At 29.4% G+C, this 16,605-nt stretch overlaps 3 protein-coding genes across 6 annotated transcripts; 1 reads left to right on the top strand and 2 right to left on the bottom strand.

The window, feature by feature from the left end:
• Positions 1-48: 48 nt before the first annotated feature.
• On the bottom strand, positions 49-2,884 carry LOC112688624 (phosphatidylinositol 3-kinase catalytic subunit type 3). The gene has a single exon (XM_025561901.1). It carries the CDS (start codon positions 2,812-2,814, stop codon positions 187-189), a length of 2,628 nt encoding a protein of 875 aa, XP_025417686.1. The 5' UTR covers positions 2,815-2,884; the 3' UTR covers positions 49-186.
• Positions 572-13,537, top strand: LOC112688625 (pre-mRNA-processing factor 17). Of its 4 annotated transcripts, XM_025561903.1 has the most exons (12): positions 572-635; positions 780-847; positions 8,828-8,995; positions 10,949-11,165; positions 11,321-11,532; positions 11,671-11,767; positions 11,836-12,050; positions 12,123-12,231; positions 12,298-12,452; positions 12,518-12,651; positions 12,754-12,975; positions 13,310-13,487. In XM_025561903.1, exons 3-12 carry the CDS (start codon positions 8,861-8,863, stop codon positions 13,485-13,487), a joined length of 1,674 nt encoding a protein of 557 aa, XP_025417688.1. In that variant the 5' UTR covers positions 572-635; positions 780-847; positions 8,828-8,860. The 4 variants fall into 4 exon arrangements, with proteins under 4 accessions (XP_025417688.1, XP_025417689.1, XP_025417687.1 ...); XM_025561904.1 differs by lacking the exon at positions 780-847 and having other exon boundaries at positions 581-635; XM_025561902.1 differs by lacking the exons at positions 572-635; positions 780-847 and adding an exon at positions 8,677-8,768.
• A 2,048-nt stretch (positions 13,538-15,585) lies between these two features.
• On the bottom strand, positions 15,586-16,582 carry LOC112688549 (uncharacterized protein C16orf52 homolog A). The gene is made up of 3 exons (XM_025561804.1): positions 16,286-16,582; positions 15,946-16,158; positions 15,586-15,883 (listed from the first exon to the last, which is right to left on the bottom strand). Exons 1-3 carry the CDS (start codon positions 16,386-16,388, stop codon positions 15,696-15,698), a joined length of 504 nt encoding a protein of 167 aa, XP_025417589.1. The 5' UTR covers positions 16,389-16,582; the 3' UTR covers positions 15,586-15,695.
• Between the last annotated feature and the right edge of the window lie 23 nt (positions 16,583-16,605).

Below are 16,605 nucleotides of genomic sequence, written 5' to 3'. Positions count from 1 at the left end.
CAGCACATTTTTTATTTAGATAAGATAACATATAGCTTAATGATAGTTAATTATCAATACATAAAGGGTTTTATTGTTTGCATATGTTACATAATCCACAAGATAATAATAATACAATTCATGATATAACATTTAAATAAAAATTCCAAAATTATTTATTTTTAGTTTTTATTCTATTGTTCACCTTTATTTCCTCCAATATTGAGCAAATTTATGCAACTGCTCAACAAGTACAGCCATCACAGCTGTAACTGACATATCCAATAAATTTTGTAAATAATGTACAGCTTCTTCATCTCCCAAATCTAATCTAAACTTATCCTGAACTTTATTTACAGTCTTATCCGGTTCTAATGCAATATCAGGAACACTGGCATCTACCATTAAAGAGAAAAGATTCAGTATAAGATTAGCATGGCGTCTCAAATGCAAAAAGGCAGTATAACATAATTTTCTAAATTCATGATAGTGTTCACTATTAACACCACCCATTGCTTCAACCATTTCTTTACTTAATTTCATAGGAGGAGGTAAAGGTTTAGGATCTCTTCCTAATATATAACCAAAATCAATATGAAATAGTTTGCCAGTTGATGTCAGTAACAAATTATCAAAATGACGATCACCAACTCCAAGTAAATATGTAATTACACAATAACCTGCACAACTTTTTATGTAATTCTCCATGATATCAGGAGATATTCCAAAAGGTGCATTCTCATTTGGATGATTTTTACGAAAATAATTTTGTATAGAACCTTCTGTTGCTAATATTTCAGCTACAGGCAGTGAATTTACAAACTGGACAAAACCATGTCGTGTACTTGTGGCTAACACTCGGTATGGTGTAAGTTTCAAATCCAAGTTTTCACTTCTTAAAAGTTTATCCATAAGTGTAATGATCTGTAATATTAGTTGATCTTGTCGCAAATCATCACCATGTTTAAAAATAGCTACATACTCTTTGTTGTCTTGCACCATGAATGTAAGTCTTGAAGGCATAAGAGCAGATTTAAATAGAACTGCTTTCTCTGGAATTATACCAGTAATATGTATACTAGGGTCCAACGGTAAAGGAAGAGGTTCAAAAGTCATGAAACTAAATTTTGTATCAGTTTCAGCTAATAGTGCTTGTAACTTATCAATTTTTTTTTTACGATTACCACTTTCTCTAGCAACAGTTTTGATAATCCTGACCAAACGATCGATAAAATTTTGTTGACGTGTTAACATTGCATGTATCCTTTGACATTCAGTACTACCATTATATAAGGTCATCAAAAATGTTTTCATAACACTCAAATACATATTACGAACACGAATATCTTGTTTGATAGTAGAATCTTGATCTTCACATTCAATCATTAAATACCAATAAAAATAATTTGCCAAACTAAAATTTTTACTAGCTCTATGAATCAAAAACCGTGCCAGATCCATATCTTCTGGTCTACACATTTCAAAATGATTAATTGTACAAGGAATATTGCTATCACTACTGTCTTTTAAACTTAATCCAGATATTGATTCTGTTAAACTATCGGTTACTGGATATTTGTCTTCCATTAACTTTAAACTGTTGGTTATATGTTCGAAATTTTCGTACTTGAGTGCTTGAACTAACTGTAGCAAATACAAAAGTAAATCTTCATCAGTAGCTTGTTGTAACCTTTCTACAGCATATTTCCGTACTGAAGAATGTTTAAATGCCGGACTTAATAAACGTAATGAATCATCTACATCCATTGGAGCCCATTGATACATCATATCTAATGCCTGTAAAGCTTCTCCATGCAATTTCCAGTTAACACATTCTAAAAATTTTGTTAAGGCCTTTTTTTGATTACAAAGATAAAATCGGTACTTCCATATAAGATCTTGTTCTTCTGTTGTCAATATTTTAGTAGGAGGATAACCAACAATGGTATTTAACATGTCTCTAAGTGGAGCAGTTGGTTTTGCATCCTTATCGGATATTCCACTCCTTAAGCTTCTAGCAAGTTTATGATGTTTACTTTCAACTAAATTTTCCTGCATAACTTCAGCATCTGGTACAGTAACTATATCTGGGTTAACTCTAAATGGATATATTTCATCACCATCTTGTTCATAATGTACAACACTATAAACAATACCATTTGATATAATTTCTGGAAATTCTATCATTAAGTAAGGATAATTTGAGGTCTTTTTTTCTTTTTCATTAATGAGTTCAATTTCTCTAAAGGTTAATCTATCTAACCAATCAACTTCAGGCATATTTCCGTTTCTATGCTGTTTGGCCAATTTAGCAAGTGATTGCATACGATTAGTATCCGATAAACACTTGCCTGGTGTAGAAGATATATTACTATCAGAATCTCTATCAGGCCATACCCTGAGATCAATCATACCTTGTCGAAATACACCATGTTTACCAAATAATGATATAGATGTACTACCAACAGCTGTCATAGTAACTGGTCCAGCACAATCGTACACTGTCAGTGTTAATAAGGCATTACGTGGTAAATCACTAAATTGAATTGGTAGTACAACCCATTCGTTCCAGCTCCAGCGGTTAGTAAAATGTTTGTATGAAGTTGAAACTGGTAAACTTAATGGTTTACCATCACTGTATACTTGACAGTATATAACAAGATCAGAAAAAGACTTTTGGTATAAACCAGAAAATTTTTTCATAGGATCACTTAATATTTTTTCATAATCATAATTATGTTTGATACCTTCAAGAGTTCCGATTTTAATTTGCACATTTGTCTCTAAAGAACAACTATATACATAATTTAAAGAGCTACTAAGATTACTACTCATATTTAGTGTATTTTTTTCAAAGTGAGATGTTAAAATCAATTATAAAAATCAGCATTGAATGACATATTAATATATTTAGTTGAATTAATAAAACAAAACTGAACAATTAAAAAAAAATTTTAATGAATAGTATTTTATTGCAAAATAATAGGTATGAGTTAATGGTTAACAATAAACTAAAATATGGATTTTATCATTTTAGTGTTATCACAGAATAGATAAAATCTAATAGAGTTTTTCATATGTTTGTTCGTTTTGTGTGAAAGTGTTCACTTTTTCACAACAAGTATACACCAAGGCGTTTGTTTTGAAATAATGTAGTCTTACACGCTTTTTATTTTAAAAAAGTGTAATATTAGTGTACACTTTTTTCACACTGACCCAAGTGTAAATGTAGGCACAGCATTTATAGTGTAGCGTTGATCGTTATCAAATTAAGCCTTATCAGCTAATAGTTTAATCTGCAATTTCCATAGATAATATAAGAATTTTCATATTATCAATGACACTTTTAAATAAATGTCAGAACACGACTCACCAAATATTAAATACCAAATACTATTATAATCGTTTATAGTATTTGTACTCACGAATACTGTGGTTAAGTTATAAAAATAATAAAATGTATATAATATATGATAATTTTTATATTGCCAAAAAAATCGAGACAGTTGGAAGTTATTTTATAACAATTCTTTATAATATATTGCTAAATACAATATATAGATACATATCTTCTTCTTCTTCGGTAAACTCGGCCACTAGGACCATCCCGACATACATCCTTGCCTCCAGTTTTCTCTATTCGATGCCTGTAATCTCCAATCTTCTCCTCCACCTAATGCTTTCACATCATCCCTAACTCCGTCCTCCCATCTCCGACGTGGTCTTCCCAGCGGTCTTTTTCCATTAGGGTTCTCCTCCAGTACCATACGTATGAGTGGGTTTTGACTACGCCAGGCGTGCCCAGCCCAAATCAATCTTCTGTTCTTTATTGTTTCGAGTATACTGGGTTTATGAAAGAGTGTCTCTAGTTCATCATTTTTCCTTATTCTCCATTCCCCACTGAACATGTCTTTTACTGGTCCAAAGATCTTCCTCAGTATTTTTCTTTCCAGTACTAAGAGTTTTCTTTCATCACTTTTCCTTAATGGCCACGCCTCAGCTCCATAAGTAATAACAGGTCATATTAATGTGATGTATAATTGTAATTTTAACTCTCTTGAAAGTGATCTTGATCCCAGTAATTTCGCAAGACCATAAAGGCATTTATTTCCTGACTGAATTCTTGTTCCTATTTCTATTTCGATTTCATTTCTCTCTGAAAGTATGGATCCTAGGTACTTAAATTGTCTTGTTCTTTTGAAACTTCGGTTGTTGATGTTAAGAGTTGGATATAATCTTATAGTATCTCGTCTTCCTACTACCATATATTCCGTTTTGTCCTCATTGATATGGAGTCCAACTTTCAGTGCTGCTTTCTCCAGCCGGTTTAATAAATCTTTTAGTCCGTCTTGTGAATCCTCCATGATCACCAGATCATCTGCATAAGCCAGAAGTCCTATGGACGATTCCTGGAATTTAACTCCTTCTTGCGGTGTAATATTCATCTCTCTTACAACTTTCTCTACTACTATATTAAATAAGATTGGTGACATAGCATCTCCCTGTCTTAATCCCGATTTAACTAAAATTGAGTCTGAGTTTGTATTTCCAACCTTAACTTTGACAAATGTTTCCAAAATGCTTATCCCAATCAGTTTTATAATCTTGTCCTGAAAATGGAATTCTCTCAAGATGTTTATTAAGCTTTCTCTATGGATGCTATCATATGCCTTCTTAAAATCTATAAAAAGAACGTGTATTTCTCTATCGAACTCCCAGATTTTTTGAAATATTTGTCTTAAAATAAATATCTGGTCTGTGGTCGATCTTCCAGGTCTGAAGCCACCTTGGTAATTGCCAATAATTTGTTTTGCTTTTGTTTTTATTCTTGTTAATAGGCAATTTGAAAAAATTTTATACGCCACGTTTAAGAGGGCTATCCCACGATAGTTATTGCAGTCTTGTTTACTTCCTTTTTTATGAATTGGACAAATCACCGCTGTCTTCCACTCTTCAGGCATTTTTTCAGTTATCCAGACTTCGTGAATTACCTTCCATAACCACTTTACCATTTCCTCTCCGCCTTCCTTTAAGAGCTCTGATTGGATGTCATCCTCTCCGGAGGATTTGTTATTCTTTAGCATGTTTATCTGTAATTTTATTTCCTCCAAGGTCGGTTCTTCACAATCCTGTGATTCTTGGATTTCCTGATTAAGATTAAAATTAAAATTAAAGGTTTCATTCGGTTCTTCACAGTTTAGCAACTTTTCAAAGTAGCTAGTCCATTTCTTTGCCAACTCTTCACTTGTGGTTATCAGGGAGCCATCATCATCCCTTAGAAATCTTTCTTTCTTTTTGTATCCACCTTTGAGATCATTCACTCGCTTATACATATCCCTAGTTCTGTGTGTTTTATAATCGAGTTCTGCTGTTTCTAATATGTTTTGAACGTATTTCCTCTTTTCACACCTCAATATCTTGCTGGCTTCTTTTTGGCGAGTTCTAAATCTTCTCAGTGTTACTTCGTTGTTAGTGTCAATTAACCACTCTTGTCTTGCTAATTTTCTTCTTTGTACAGTTTCTTCACAAATCGTATTGAACCATGGTTTTGTTTTCGATACTTTTTTCCCCAAGACTTTCGTTGATGCTTCATTTATGCTTTCTTTTACATGTTCCCAAGTTTTATCAACATTTAAGTTTCTTTCTATATCTAGTTGTTTACTTTTAATAATATTCTGAAAGCACTCTACATACTCTTTGCATATTTGTTTGTCCTTTAGTTTATTTATATCGGTTCGTCCTTTGTTTGTTAAATTACCTTTCTTATATTTCTTAATTTTAACTTTCATCCATATACCAACCAGTAGGTGGTCCGAGTCCATATCAGCTCCCCGTAAAGTTCTTATATTCAGAATACTATTTTTGAATCTATTGTTTATTAGGACATGGTCAATTTGGTTTTTATGTCTCCCATTCGGCGAGATCCATGTATATTTATGTATGTCTTTTCGTTGGAACATAGTACTTTTGACCACCAAACCCTTTCCTAAACCGAAGTCGATTAGTTTAGTACCATTATCGTTGGTGCTGGAATGTAGGCTGTAGTTTCCAATAGTTGATTTGTAGCACTCTTCCCTTCCTATTTTTGCATTGAAATCGCCTAGTACTAATTTTATATCACCTTTTGACATACTAAACGTATCCTCTAGTGTTGCATAAAACAGCTCTTTTTCTTCTTCATTCTTATCCTCAGTTGGAGCATGCGCGTTGATTAATACCATGTCAAAATTGTCTGTTTTAATTGTTAAAGTTGTAATTCTCGGATTTATATCTCTAAACTCCTTTACTGAATGTATAATTGATTCGTGCACAGCAAAACCGGTTCCCAGTTTATGACCTTTTTCGCATTTTCCGTTGAAGATGGTTGTTTGAGACACTTTTGTTGACCCGGCATCTTCCCATCTAATTTCTTGAAGTGCTACACACTTCGTTCCATATTTTTCTAATTCCTTGACCAAATCCAAAGCCGCACCTGATTTGTGCAGAGATCGCACATTCCAAGTACCCCAAAATTGTTCCGTTTTCCAGTTTCCAGTCGTTTTACCATATACTCTAGTCCGAGGCATGTTGTATGAATCCTGAACAAAAAGCTTTTTACAAGGCAGGGTCGTCAACCCTGCGCTCAACCCCCAACCTGGAGGACCAGACTACCAGACTAGACCAGACTAGATACATATATATATATATATATAATATTACATAAGACTATACGGTTATTACATTATATATTTAGTTTAACTTCCTCCAAAAAATGCACAAGGACGTAACTATTACAATATAATATTTAGTTTATATTAATTATAGTTTATATGTATAAACTGTGGACCTCCCCCCCCAGAAAAAATTGAAAATACGCCAGCGGATACGAAAATCTTTATATTTTATTTAAATAACCTCAGTATTTGTTGAAAAAACCTTAGCCCTTGTAAAAAAAATATTTGCCCCACTTTATCCTTTCTGGAAAAACAATACCGTACTTGTGAATGTATACTAAAAATATCGTTTCTAACCTTGCCGGTATTTTGGTACGGTAATTTCGATAATCCAGGATTTTCAATATTTGTATTTTTACTTGTATTTTAATTAATTTAGGTTGTATCAACTTTTTTTATGCGTGAATGTTAAGTGTTTAAAGAGGCACTAAGCGCCCTTATGAGCAATCCTTCCCCTTGTATACACATAATTGTTTATATAAATAAAAATAAAATAAATTAATTAGATTTCATAAAAACGAATTTTATTTTCATTTTCGATACGAACACATATACATAATTATACTAAAATATTATCCTGAATATCTTGTTAATTAAACGTCATTGTATTTTTTTTTTTTATAATCACCTACTAATCTACTCATAAAATTTTGTTATTAGTTCATTAATTTCCTGCAAAATAGATTCCATTGTTGAATCTACTGATTCATTTACTTCTGTATTCAAGATAATATCCAGAAATGTAGTATCATTTATTCCTTCTTGAATCAAAGCTACATGCAAACGTTCAAGTAATGTGTAGATTTGAATGGTATTTTTCGCAACACTCACTAAAAAATAAAAAACATTTTTTAAAAATATTAATTACTGACGAAGCTATTATTTTAAAGAACATTTCTAATTAATTATTTTCAAATTGTATGTATATAAATTTATATATAAATCTTTGTATATATAAAAGAACAGGCAATTTTTATGTTCCCATTTTGTGACGACACTATTTAATCACAGAGTTGTATTTTTCCAATTTAAGCAAGTTTTAAATTTAATCCAAATTAAGGCCTATGAACATTTTTTTATTTGTTTGATCTTAAATAATTTTGGAGGTCATAAGTAGTTTTTAGATTAGAGAGTATTCAAGTATCAAGTCAGCATACCAGGAGGGTGAGGGATCGAGAAAACTGATACTACCTTATATAGGAGGAAGGGGCTAAATTTTAAATCTGATGTCACATCATAACTATTAACATTTGAAAAAAGGCGCAAAAAAAAAAATCAATGAATTCCCGACAACATCGAAGGTGTGCCATCCTTACAATTCTTATTATTACTTTCATTTTGACAGTTGAAAAAAATAGTTTTATGAATAAGAATAAAGAATTTAGTGGATCTATGAAAAACGTTGACGTAAGATAGGTGGGTAGCCTATGTCTGATATACACTGACATGAGGAGAAGGGGGATAATAAATACTAAAATGTGCTGACATAATACTACAATGCTCTCTTATGAATAAATAAATGGTTATTTGATTTATTTTTTAATGTACTTCCTAGAGTTTTTATGCTGCTATCTATAAAATAAAGACTATTAAATATTAATATATACCTCTAATATGTAAAACTTGTTCTAATGATTCCTGTGTTTGTTCAATTAAATCTTCTAATCTTGCAATAGATAATTTATCCATTTTTAAGTTATTTTAAGTGTTAAATTTAAGTTAATTTTATTATATAAAACAAAAGAAAATTAATAGAAAAGTCCTATAAATAATATTGAATACCTTTTATTACCGTCAAATGTCCCACAAAAAGGTTTTCCTACGGAAATAAATAAAACCTAACTAAATCTGTAAAATTAAAAATAAATGTTAGACATCATTTGTGGCGCCACTGTAATTTATTAATTATTTATGTTATCAGTAAAAAACTTCTGCAAGTCCACAAGTTATCATTTACTTTGTGTAAATAAACATATTTGATTTTTTCAACGTTTTTATCTACAAATTTTAGTAATTTTTTTTACTTAGATTGAATAATATTTTAAAAATATCTCATATCCATATCTTATATTTATGGTAAGCCATAAGTATTAAAAATATATAAACATTTGTAATAGTTGAAAATTTCGTTTTAGGCCAAGTAGAAGTATAATACTGAGAAAAATAAAATGTTAAATTTAAAAGAATATGGTAGCAGTAGTGAAGAAGAAGGACCACCAGAACCCACCACTGAAAATGCAATCAGTGTTCATGAATTAAGTAAAAAGTTTTCAGTTAATGCAGCTCCAGAAGTCTTACCTCCAGTAAGTTTTCAAATTTTCAAATAAACTATATATTAATAGATGCTTAATAAACTTCGTTTTTTGTTGAATATTTATGGTTTCTATGTATTAATGCTTATTCATTTATCATAAAGTAAAGGGTGTCCCAGCAGAAGCGCACGTTTTAAAAACGCCATAATTTTTTTGTTTTTATGTTAAAAGTACTGTTAAAATGTTTTTCTTGTCTTATAACCCTATTTTCTATTGAAAAGCATTTGTTTTTCTGCATTCGTCATCTTGGAGAGATTCACTATTGAATACTGCATAAACATAGTGAAAACCTACTACAATTGTGGAGAGAGTGTCACGGAAAACATTGTGTAAGCTTAGGACGAAACAATACGTATTCGTTATTGACTTGTTTAATAGATAAATTTAAGAAAATTGACTCAGTTGTGAACAAGAAAGCCACTTATCAGAGGTATTATGGCAAACAATGCCATAGTGCAAAACAGTGTTCTTGTGAGCCTACATAAGTCTGTTCACCTATGTTCACTGCAACTGGGTATGTCACGAAGTTATGTTCATTGAATTTTGAAAAACGAGCTTCATCTGCATTCATATAAGATTTCATTGACATGAAAATTGAAGCCAAAAGATCATGGCAAGAAAAGATTATTTGCAGAATGGATTTTGAGCCAACCCGACGCAGATTTTGCCAGTAGGATAATCCTCATTGATGAGGCTCACTTCTACCTCTCAGGGTATGTTAATTAGTAAAACTATCAGATTTGTTTATATAAATAATCCACAAGACATCCATCAATTGAAGGAAGAAATCAGATGGGTAATTGGCAGAATTGACTGAGAAATGTGCACAAAAGTGATCACCAATCTTAACTATCACACTATTGCATTTAGGGATCGCGAACGTATATATTTACTCAACATCATTTTTCATCATTAAATTGGAGATGTTAATGGTTATAGTAAATTTTTATTTTTGAAATTCCAATGGTTTTTTGATGAGTTATTGCGTTTTTAAAATGTGTGCTTTTGCTGGGACACTCTATAGTTATTAATTATATTTTCAAGCTACTATTTAATAAGTTCAATAAGTTTTATAACGTAATTACCAATTTTACTTCAGGTATCAACACGACAATTCCTATTATATGTTGTATTAAAATAATAAATAATTTAAAAAATTAAAATAGAAATATAAATATAATAAATATTTGAATATTTTATACTATATCAATTAAGAATTCAATTCAATTCAATTCTACCACCAGCTTGGTAGTAGCTTACATGCATTCACATGACCTAAATATAATTAACGTATCAATACCTACCACCATTAGGTGCTGACAAGGGTTGGATTATGGGTGAGCAGAGGGAGCCATGGCCTTGGGCCCACAACAGATATAAAAAAAATAGTAGGCCCCTGGCAGATAGTAGGTTTTTTTTGTTTTTTTAACACTTTTTTTTAACTCATATAAAAAACAAGTATAGAACGAGCAGTTCTCATACAAATTTAAATAGTTTAATTGTTTTGTGTTCAGAGAGTAATGTTTTGGAGGTAATTAATACTGATTATATAATTAAAGGGTTTTCTTCCCAAAAAAAAAGAAAAAATTATTTATACAAATAAAATTTTTATTTTTGTATTAAAAAAAGCAAGAAATAAATTTATAATATTTTTTCTACTCTGAAATATATTTATTTGTGAGTCATCAATATTTTGATTATGGTTATAGGCCCCTAAAATTGTTTAGCCCCGCCCCTCAAATTATCATAATCTAGGCTTTGGCGCTGATACCTAGCAACTCAAATTAATGCCACTGTCAGTAATGACTAATCAAAATGTTCCTTTTAAGGACCATCTGATGCTAAATATTGATTGTGACCTTAGGGTGTGTCACTTCAATATTGAAGATAATTTCAAAGTTAAAATGTTAATGTATAATATTTAAACATATATTTATTAATTAGGGACCAGATACTTCAATACAATTTCTTGATGTTGGTACAAAAGAAATTACTAGGAATATGAAATACGAAGAGCTTTTTACACCAGTTGCTGGCCCAGAAAATCCATTTTTAACACAACAACAAAAAGCTCCAAAAAATATGATGACTGGATTTGTTGAAAAAGCTCATATTAGTGATTTTATGTTTGAAACTCAAAGAAGAACATTTCATAGTTTTGGTATGTTTAAATTTTGTTTTTAAATATTATTAGAAATATAATATTAGCAACATTAAATTAAGTATTTAAATACATCATAATGTAATTTTATGTATAAGACTAAATGATTTAATCAATGTTAGTAGTTGTATCTTTTTATGAATTTTGTGAATTAGGTTATGCATTAGATCCTACTGTTGATTCTACTGAAATCATTGGCCGCAAACCTGATGATACTAATGAATTTAAAACAGTTTTTGAATCATTACCTAAAAGGTTAGCTGATAAGAGAAAGCGACATAAGAATGACAATCCAGAAGATATTGAAGGGTACCTCGGACCTTGGGGATGTTATGTTGATGAACAAAAAATAGCAAAACCAGAAGGGGTAAAATATTATTTTCATGCAAATATATCATTGAATTCTTTTAGATATTTTTTTTAAGATAAAATTTCCCTTGTTATGCTTTAATTTTATTACTATGATAATGATATTATTACAGTTAATTTAATTTTTAATTAATAGGAAGATGCAGCTGCTATAGAAGAATTCCTTGCAAAAAAACATAAACGTGGCAAAAAATTGGAAGATAAAAGTTTTAAAGAGAAATCCATATTGCACAGTAATTTTTTATTTTTATTAAATTTTATGATCAAGAGTTGAAGTATAATATTTTTCAACTGTTTACAGTTAAAGATCCTGTTGATTACCAAGGGCGTTCATTCTTACATATACCCCAAGATGTAGGTGTTAATCTAAAATCAAATGCACCACCTGATAGATGTTTTCTTCCCAAAGCACATGTACATACATGGCAGGGTCATACAAAAGGCATATCAGCTATTAGATGGTTTCCAAGGTCAGCTCATTTATTGATGTCTTGCAGCATGGATTGTAGAGTTAAGGTAGTTATTTTATTTTAATAATTTATTATGTACATACCTTTTTAAAGTGAATTGAACATTTTTTTGGTTTAGCTATGGGATGTTTACAGAGATAAAAAATGTATTCGAACATATATAGGTCATACACAAGCAGTTAGGGATACTTGTTTTAATAATAAGGGCACTAAATTTTTATCAGCAGGTAAATATTTAACTAATAAAATGTACCTTAGTATACAGTAACTATCAAAAATTCTTGTTTTAATAGCATATGATCGGTATGTTAAATTATGGGACACAGAGACTGGGGATTGTATAAAAAGTTTTACTAACCACAAAGTGTTATATTGTGTAAAATTTAATCCGGAGGAAGAAAAACAACATTTATTTGTTGCTGGTACTGCTGATAAAAAAATTGTTTGTGTAAGTAAAAATTAATTAAAATTAATACATTCACTTAATATATATAATAATTATTTTAATTTTAGTGGGATACTAGATCAGGAAATATAGTTCAAGAATACGAAAGACATTTGGGAGCAGTAAATAGTATCACATTTGTTGATGAGAATAGACGATTTGTTACAACATCTGATGATAAAAGTCTTCGTGTTTGGGAATGGTATGTATTTAAATTATAAATAGTATATGATTAAATATTATTTACAGTTAAGTTAAATAATTGACAAAACTAAAAACAATAAAAATAAAATTTATTTTTTAGGGATATACCAGTTGATATGAAATATATAGCAGATCCAACCATGCATTCTATGCCAAGTGTAACTATTTCACCAAATAAAAAGTGGTTAGCATGTCAAAGTATGGATAATAAAATAGTAATATTTTCTGCGATGAATCGTTTTAAAATAAATAGAAAAAAAAGTTTTTCTGGTCATATGGTAGCTGGATATGCTTGTTCATTAGATTTTTCACCAGATATGAGGTAATTATAACAAATACTATATATATATCTGTACCCCGAAGGTAAATGAAACCATGTCACAAAATAGTAACTTTACAGGGAGTTAAATTTTCGTTTATTTTCATCTAAAAATATTTTTTTTTCGTGACTAATTCAAATTACTTTATTGCTCCTTATTTCCGTTACTTTTGATAATGTGACATAGTGCTTTATACCTTTATATAGAGCCAAAAATGTACAAGGACCTGAGGCTTACTAAATTTCTTCAAAAATGGACATGGTTTCCTTTACCTCCAGGGTACAGATATATATAATATCTAGATATACAATAGTAATTTTATATTTGTTTGTTTAGTTATTTAGTTTCAGGTGATGCTGATGGAAAAGTATTTATTTGGGATTGGAAGACAAGTCGATTGTATACTAAATGGAAAGCTCACGATAATGTATGCATTGCTGCATTATGGCATCCACATGAACCTAGCAAAGTGGCAACTGCTGGTTGGGATGGATTAATTAAATATTGGGATTAAAATGTGCACATTAAAATATTAAATGTACTTGGTTAACTTAGTTAACCTTAAGATTTTAAATTGTATAATTCTCAATTGTGAAATAGTATATAATTATATATTATTATTATTATTTTTATTTTTTTTGACATTTATTATAATTATAATATTATAAAAATTAAATAATTGTATATAACATTTTTTTAAATGCAGTATTTATAAATACTGGTTGCAAAAGTATTCAAATTTTAAATGTGTTTCATTCAGTGCAGGTAAACTATAACATAATCATTTCATATTTTGATATTTTTTAATTTGTTCTCTCAAATATTGAATGGATACTTTTGTATTTTTAGCAAAATATAAATAAAATAATAATATTTACATATGGTAATATCAAGACGATTTTAGTTTCATTGTGTACCTGTAACAGTTATAAAAACTTATAATAACTACAGTTATTGTTAAATTAAGTATTGCAAGAAATGTTATACAATTCTAGAATATAAAAACAGTTTTATTTTTTATTGCGTTTGACCGTCAATTTTTTTTATGTTTTGGATATATCATACTTTTATCAATACTTCCAATAATTATTTTTATTAAAAATTCTACGTTTATCTAACCTAGGGTTATTTTTGTTAGTATATTTTTTAATTAATTTTAATTACAAAACTTCAGTTTTGGTTCCAAGTATTTATGTTTGATATAAACACACAATGGATTTCTAATTAATGAATACAAATATATGCTTGATTTTATTAAAATAGAATTGAGTAATTAACATACTCTGAAGAAATTAAATTTGATCCGGGTAGTCTTTAAGAAGTCGAATATTGCCAATTTGTCACGTACATGTATAATACCATGAAAGTGTGTGCAAAGTAAATTATCATTAATGTGTGTTATTACCCTGTTCTATTTCCCTGTCTAGTAGTTGGGTCATGCTGTCAATCTTTATCCTTCTGCTAATCACTGAAAAATGACAGTGGTAGAACAGGTTTTTTCAATTGAAGTCTGTAAACAGCCAGCACGAGTGTTCGCGCCATTGTGATCAGATATCATAATGATTATTCAATTTATTAAAAGTAGAGGTCGAATTAATATTCTCTTAAAATCCTTAAAATATGATGTTTTTATGTCATTTAAAAAAGGCAATATATTCAACATATGCAATTTTATGATGCTCTATGTTTTAAGAATACAAATATTCTGTAAAATAAAAATAAATATATTCTAATTACTTGATTTAAATTTATCAATTAATAAATGTTATTATTAATTGGATTTACAATAACAATTATGAAAAAAAAAAATAGGTTTCAATGCAAATTTTAACCTAAGTGGATTACCCCTAATATCTAGTAATTCATTTTTAAAAGTACCTTGTCATATTTTTTAGAATTTTATATTTATAAACTTTTAAATTACGACAGTTTATGGATCAGTTCCAATATAATATAAAATAAACAGTTTGATTATAAAGTGGGAACAATGACTGACGCGGCAGCGATTAGAAGAAGATGGACACTTTCATACAAGCAATACAAGCAAGTATAAATCAATACTCACTGTTATGAGGAATATTTAGTTTTTTTTTTTTTTGGCGAAAAGAATTAATCTTTTGCCATTTAATATGGCTTCCTTGGTTATCAGATAAAACTTCTAACAATACATTTGAGTTAGTCCTGAAGTTAAGTTGAAATTGACTTTTTACATTTTCAAATTATTTTTTCAATTTTATGTTATTAACATTGTAAATTTTAAAATCAATACTTAAGGATCTAAGAATAAAAATTAAGAAAATTGAGAATGTTGTTTTGAAGTAAACTTCATGACATATTCAAATATATTTTTAAGTCTTATGTAATCATTGCATAAGTCAGTATAACTGACAAAATATATGTACATTTTGATAGAAAAATTAACTTAAATCAAATCCTATTAACAAAAACAATATAATTTAAATAAATTATTATATATTATTAAATGTGATTAATGTTATCATACATTTTCAAAATATTTTTAAAATTCACAAAATATGTTCACATAAGTTTCTTAACATTAAGTTATAGGATAGAATATATGTATTTATTTCATAAATATAAATACTTCATCATCAAATCTGTAAAATATATATATTTTTTTTTAACAGAACTTATTTATTTTTCTGTCAAATTTGAGATCATATAGATTGTTCAATAACAGCCATTCATTGTACAAATATCTTCAAAAATGGGGTAAACATACTTTGCCAGCAAATAACTCTGATATTACAGTTACCCAGAGCGATAATACAAACAAAATATATGAAATGCCAACTTGATGACTGTTTGGAAGTTGATAAGGTTGACCACCGATTTCTGGTATGTGAAAACCCATTGGAAATACAACAGCAGCAAAACAAAACAGTACCACTAGAAATTATTAGCAAAATAAATATGAAATAAAACTGCAACATAAATTCAGGCTGACTTACTGGCTGTAAATCCTACCCAACGGGCATATGGTATAACATTACGATCCCAATGTGATGAAGCCAGCAAAATGATGGTGGTAGTAATACATATGCAACCAATGAAAATACTGACCAAAGCTAACAACCATTCAAGTCTTAGATCAGGAGTGAAGCATACTTGTGGTCTATTGTAGAGAGTCATACATGTCCACATCAAACCTAATCTTGTGTCGCCTAATAATCAATGTATCACATATTAACATTTTATTATAGCCGACTAATAACATAAGCATCCAACATTATTTATTTAGATGTTATATATTTTCTATAAAGGCACTAAACTATTTTTTGAAATAATCACCTCCTACATCTGTTATAATCCAATCTGGCATAGCTAAGCTGATGATAGCAAACACATCTGCCAACAAGAATAATGTTCCTGATATTACGGTTAGTTTATCCATAATAAAACTTCAGCCCATGAAAAACTATAGGATTATAATTCAAGACATGACACCAATAAGTAAAGTTTTATTGAATAAAATGATAATAATTTAATCTTGAATTAAAGACTGTCAACAGCAACTAAAACAAAAAAATTATAGGACACCATTCACTAATAAATAATAATTCACTATATTACAAAACGGAACAAAAAAAAAACCAAATGTACTATTGATG

This window comes from Sipha flava, unplaced genomic scaffold (genome assembly GCF_003268045.1).
Source record: "Sipha flava isolate LNK unplaced genomic scaffold, YSA_version1 39_pilon_pilon, whole genome shotgun sequence".
Classification (NCBI taxonomy): domain Eukaryota; kingdom Metazoa; phylum Arthropoda; class Insecta; order Hemiptera; family Aphididae; genus Sipha; species Sipha flava.
This window is presented reverse-complemented; position numbering and strand designations above follow the sequence as displayed.

Bases quoted from the DNA above. Each gene is read 5' to 3' on its own strand.
- LOC112688625 (XM_025561906.1), top strand. From the start codon at position 8,861: ATGTTAAATTTAAAAGAATATGGTAGCAGTAGTGAAGAAGAAGGACCA. The intron at 11,166-11,320 runs GTATGTTTAAAT...TTTGTGAATTAG, and splicing joins AAGAACATTTCATAGTTTTG to GTTATGCATTAGATCCTACT. The intron at 12,652-12,753 runs GTATGTATTTAA...TTTATTTTTTAG, and splicing joins AGTCTTCGTGTTTGGGAATG to GGATATACCAGTTGATATGA.
- LOC112688624 (XM_025561901.1), bottom strand. From the start codon at position 2,814: ATGAGTAGTAATCTTAGTAGCTCTTTAAATTATGTATATAGTTGTTCT.
- LOC112688549 (XM_025561804.1), bottom strand. From the start codon at position 16,388: ATGGATAAACTAACCGTAATATCAGGAACATTATTCTTGTTGGCAGAT. The intron at 16,159-16,285 runs GTGATTATTTCA...ATTGATTATTAG, and splicing joins GATTATAACAGATGTAGGAG to GCGACACAAGATTAGGTTTG. The intron at 15,884-15,945 runs GTAAGTCAGCCT...AATAATTTCTAG, and splicing joins TTGGGTAGGATTTACAGCCA to TGGTACTGTTTTGTTTTGCT.